Source organism: Oreochromis niloticus, unplaced genomic scaffold (assembly GCF_001858045.2).
Source record: "Oreochromis niloticus isolate F11D_XX unplaced genomic scaffold, O_niloticus_UMD_NMBU tig00003224_pilon, whole genome shotgun sequence".
Classification (NCBI taxonomy): Eukaryota; Metazoa; Chordata; class Actinopteri; order Cichliformes; family Cichlidae; genus Oreochromis; species Oreochromis niloticus.
The window spans coordinates 1,257-7,125 of NW_020327817.1; the positions used below are offsets into that span (position 1 = coordinate 1,257).

Here is a 5,869-nt window from a genome sequence, read left to right on the forward strand (position 1 = left end):
TCAAATTCAGGATGATGACACATGACACTCTGCTGAAGGTACTGTGCCCAGGCAGTTGGTTTACAAAAATAGACCTGATATTGGGTCTATTGATAGGGATGTAAAAATATGCATCCCTATTTACCCACCTAACAGGAAATTCCTGTGATTCGTGTTTCATGGTAGAATGTCCTATCATTTGCTCTCTCACTGAGCCCTCTGGGAATTGTGAAAATCACAGAGGTAGGGCATCTGCATAGCATGTATACATAGACAATTGACTTCTGCAAAAGAGTCAAAAATGGTGGGAAGAGAGCACACCAGGATGACAGTTGATCACTCTGGGTTTTACCATGCACTGCAGCCACTCCTTTTTCTTCTTCTTCTTCTTCCTCTTCTTCCTCTTCCAGTGGCACCATTGTCTAACTGTATTAATTCTCCTTCCAGCATCAATAGCCAACTGTGGCCACAAGATTAAAGGATAGATGCAAACAAGTTAAGAGTGTTATGATACAAACTGTTTAAGATGAAAGGAGAGTGATTGCTTTACATGGGTATGTTTTAATTATTGTCTGCTGTCTTACCTGTCTTGATGGAACCCCACTGCTGTATAACAATATCTTCGTAGGTTGTAACCAGTGATGTGCATGTTTGGTGTTACATCCTGAGAGTAATGTTACAATCATTTTGTTATGTGTTTCAGGTGGCACAATCTATGTCATGATTGGAGTTATTGTTGTTTTAGTTATTTTTGTTGTTGTTGCTGTATATTTTGCTGTTCGCCACAATGGTAAGTTTAAATAATATAGTCTGTCCACAGTACACATGATATGTAAAGTAATTGTTCTGTTAATGTTTACATTCCAATAACAATCCACAGTGCCCAGTGTTAGCCAAAAAAGATGGAGTGCACGAGCAGGCAAGGGAAGACAAGGTAAGTTTATTTATATAGCACCTTTCAAAACCTACACTCATTCAAGATGGTTTACAAAGTAAGAAAAAATTACACGAGAAAAAGAGAATAGTAGTTGGTTCCAGCATTATGGGCAGCAGGTTCATATAAAGTTCGTAATAAAAGCAAAACCAAGCACTAAAAATAGAAATAATATTAATTATATTAATTTGAATACTCTTCTTTGTTAGAATAGAATTCTTATTATGGCAGGAGTGGAAAGAAAAACAGGTTTGGTAGAGTGGCTGTCCCTGAAATGTCAGAACACTTTGTAAAAGACAACCAGAGCAGTAAAATAAACTAAGAAAACTGTGATATAAATTGGGCTACCGTGATAAATCGTGTTCAAAAACAATTTTTGTAATTTTATAGACAGCACAAGACAGATGATTTGATTGATAAGTGTAATTTTGTTTTCTTTCCTTAGGACATCCCCCTAGTAAATACCCAGTCTGAACAAGAATAGATGGAGATCAAAACCACCACATTACAGACCTTAACACATTGTGTTTCTGGTGTTAAACTTGGCTGCCTCAGTGTGAGCTTGCATAAGTGTGCATGTCTATCACATTTGTCCAAGTTATGTAACTATACAATGGTTCCTTATTATTTCCTGGACAAAAGTGATATAACTTTAAAGAACTGAAACTGGTCCCTGAGATGTTTGTTGCAAGTTACCTTATTTGTAATTAGAATTTTTATAAATGTTATGTGAGGGTAAAGCAGGATCGTATAGTATGTTTTGACCAAACAATGAATGTGACACAAAATGGACCAAGTTATTAGAGAATGACCTGAACCTGAACATATTTTCACAATGATTCCTCCTTTGCCCATTTTCCAAATTTCCATTAAATTGAAGGACATTTGGTTTGGCAGGTTTTGTGTAATCCAGAAATCCAAATACACTGGGCAGATTCAGAAACTCCCAGCCAAAGCTAAAGAATGAGATCATCACAATTAAATGCGGCTAGTGAACACTGCTCTCCAAAACGTGCCTAAGATTTCTTCAAAACTGGTGATTTTTTTTTTTAAATAAACATTTCCTCTGTGATCTGTAGCAGATGTGTCATTGTGGTCACTTTTGAAAGAAAAAGTTGAAATTCTCCGCTGTCAGTCTGTCCATGAATTACACTTGATGATCCGGCTGCATTTTCCACAGTAGTTCTCCTTGTATTGTGTGAGTGAACATCTGTAGACTGTAAAAACCTTAAATGAAATGCTCTGTAACTGAAATGCAGCCAACAGCTCATTTTTCTTCAGCTTAGTAAAGTACTGCAAGCATTTCTTTGAGCTTATTTAATGAAAGGAATATTGTACTCACAAATATACATTGATTAGAGTGTAATTACACCTTCAATCCATCAAAAAAACTTAGGAACGGGTGCCGATTTGTAGAAGTTGCCAAGCCATCGTGAATACAGTGGCTGAGATATACATTGTTTTTCAACCTAATCCTGTTTCATGTATGTGGCTAGAGAATGCCCACATATATAGGACAACATTTTTTTTTAAGGTTTTACCTTGAAGACCACAAATAGCTCTTTAAAACTATGTATGGCAATTTATCATCTGTATATGTATATTTTCATCATCTCTTTCATCATCCGCCTTGAGGCGACTGTTGTTGTGATTTGAAACTGTATAAATACAATTCAGTTCAATTCAATTCTATCTCTCCTCCTTTCAACCCCATTCTCTTCCTCCTCACCTTAAGCTTCAGTTCCTGAACTGAAACCAGGGCTCCAACACATGAAAACGTGCATAAACATGCTCATTTATTCCCGATATTGTTGCAGTTACTTATTATTAGCAGATTAAACTTGCAACCCTCCCTCCTTTGTGGATTTTAAGATAGCATTATGCAGACTAATTTTGCCTTGAGTGTTCTATAAATCACTTTCAAAATATAAACGCACTCAATTTTTAATTTTCTGATTTACTGCTGAGTGTGGCGTACAGTTCAGATTTAATGTTTTTGATTTCAGATTATGTACTTCAATCAGAAAACAGAATTCAGTTGACTGAAATCTGCAATCCACTTTAACTTGATCTTTGAAATGGCTGTAATGTGACCATTTTTTATAATGTGTCTCAATGACTTATGTACATCCATATGTACAGTCAAGCCCATAATTATTCATACCCCTGGCTATTTTGGCTATTGACTTTTTGCTAAAATATAAATAAAACCTGAGAAATATTTTTTTCCACAATGATGCCTCTTGTACATCGTCTTATTATCTTTTGGGAGACACCTGTCTCATTTCTGGTCAAAAAAGAACTTGCTGTTTGAACAAAAGAAACTTTAAGTCAGAATTTGGCAGGGGTATGAATAATTGTGGGCTTGACTGTATATCTGTTAAACTTTTGATGTATTTTCATATTATATATATTTTTAGACTGCTTAAGGATTTCTCCAAAAGTGAATAAAACATATAATAATGAACTATTTTGAACTTGGTAAAAAAAAATCCTGCTTTAAATATTTCAATTAAATATTGATATAATACCAAAGTACTGCTCAAGTGAAATGGGATTTTTCCCCCCACCAATTTTACCTGATTTAATATGTGAAATTATATTTTTATTTATGTTATATTTGAAGCTTTTACTGTGGCGTTTTTTCACCGGAAATGTGGGTTCTTGACAGCAGCTGTCAGTATTGGGGTGAGTGTTTCTCTGTTAGGAGTCGGCACCTGTCTGTTATTGATGTTCCAGCGATGTTAAAGTGATGTTTCCTCCTCAGGTGACTTCCACAGTGATTGAGTGTCTTCTGCTCAATCACTGTGGTCAGGCGGTCACTAGTCTGTACAGGCCAGTCAAGTTCTTCCCCATCAAACTCACTCATCCATGTCTTTATGGAGCTTACTTTGTGCACTGGTGTGCAGTCATGTTGGAACAGGAATGGGTCAACCCTAAACTGTTTCCATGTTGGGAGCTAAAAATGGTCCAAAATGTCTTGTATGCTGAAGCATTATAAGTTAAGACTGAGCCCAACTCAGTCCCTTATGCAGTCGCACAAGTACTGTTTTCCTGGGAACCACCAAACCAAGACTCATCAACTGAGGATTTTTTTTTTTTTTGGTTGTTTGTTTTTTTGCCTGTCCTGTTTGGTTCTTTAGCCATTAGAATTATTGTCTGAAGGCCAAGAAAGATGCCCAACGGATTTACTTTACCAAGTGGATCATCACGGCCTTCGCTTATTGCTCCATTTGATTGACCTTTGTTATTATTATTTATTTATGTATTTTATTTTATTTTAAGTTATTAAAGACAGGACAGTCATGACAGGGGGATAGGAAAGGGAGGGAAAGAAAAACAGAGGGGAAGAGGGACAGTGAGAGAAGACACTTAAAAAAACCAAATAAATAAAAAATCTCCTGGATCACCTGTTGAGAGAGAACAAAAAGAGCGCAACACAATAATAAACATGACACCATGGCAATAACATAGATAACTGTAACTAACGCTAAATACTAAATATTTAATGTTATTGTGCAGTACGCAAGATTGACAGCACACAATGTGCTTTGAGGTAGCAGCCAAGAAAGGTGTAGTTTGTGTCTGTGAGCACCTGTGTGTACACCTGTGTGGATCAGCACGCTTGTATTCAAAAGGTTTCCCCATGTAACGGTCTGCTAGAGGGTGTGGGGAGCCATAGCCCCGTCCCCCAGGGCATGAAGCAGGTATGAAGGAGATCCTGTCACGGGTTGCCGGGGCAAGCCGTGGGAGAATTATTTAGGACCCAAAATGCAGCAGCTCTGATGCAAGTGAGTTTATTAAACCAAAATAGGATACAACAGGGATGGCGAGGGTGAACATGAAACTAAGAAAACCTAAACCGGGAAAAATTAACAGAAACTAACCAGAAACAGATATGCAGGGAAATACACGGAAGACGGACGGAGAGAAGCAGACGAACCAGCAACTACTATGACAGAAGACACCACTTAAATACAATCAGAGAAACACAGGGAGATTACACACAGGTGGGGGACACAGCTGGGAGTGATTAACGTGACGAGACCAGGGATTCAAACTGAAAACACTCACATTAGATGCAGACCTTCACAATAAAATGGGAAACACATACATGTAATGACACAACACACACACTAAACACAGACTGGAGGACACAGAACATAGGAACATGAACCGTGAAACAGAAGAGTACAAAAACCCAAGATAACCAAAACCACAGAATAATAATAAACTAAAACATAAACACAGAGTCACATACTCCGGACCATGACAGATCCAGGCCTCAGACATCCAGAGGCCCACAGAGTGCGAGAGCCCACCAGCGGGGGCCACCGTGCCACCCTCCTGGAAAGAGCTGAGGAGAGCCCCAGACCTGGGGCCACCCAGCAGCCGCTGCACAGAAGCCAGAGGGTGCTGTAGTGACGTTCCCGCGGGCTCCGCTGGCAACCAGTTGCGCCAGATTGGATCAATCCCCAGGCGCCGAGGGCCCCCACCCCCTGGAAGCAGCCCGACCAAGCCACAGGCACCAGGCCCTGCCAAGCAGCCACCAGGAGTGAGCCGGTACATACCTGAGCGCCCAGCCCCCAAGAACCACCAATGCACCGACGGTTGAGGGCATCATCCACTGAGTTGCTAGATGAAGAACTGTGATTTGTCATTCCAGAGAACATGTCTCCACTCCTTTACAGTTCAGTGGTGGCTTGTTTTACACCACTCCATCAAACACTTTGTATTGCACTTGGTGATGTAAGGGCTGAATGCAGCTTGTCACTATGTCCATGAAACTCACTACACACTGTTCCTAAACCAATGAAGGCCACATGAAGGTTGGAGGTCTGCAGCGATTGACAGAAAGCTGGTGACCTATGCACACTATGTCTCACATCTGCTGACTCCTCAGTATGATTTTACGTGACTTACTACTTTGTGGCTGAGTTGCTTTTGTTACATTTT

General features: G+C 39.4%; 1 protein-coding gene across 1 annotated transcript; it reads left to right on the top strand.

Moving 5' to 3' along the window:
* Window positions 1-682: 682 nt before the first annotated feature.
* On the top strand, window positions 683-2,600 carry LOC109200408 (butyrophilin subfamily 2 member A2; the record flags this gene model as incomplete). Its single annotated transcript, XM_019355967.1, is given in 3 exon segments — window positions 683-769; window positions 860-913; window positions 1,359-2,600. Coding segments are annotated over 3 exon segments (170 nt in total), but the record flags the coding sequence as incomplete, so codon positions are not given.
* Window positions 2,601-5,869: the final 3,269 nt, after the last annotated feature.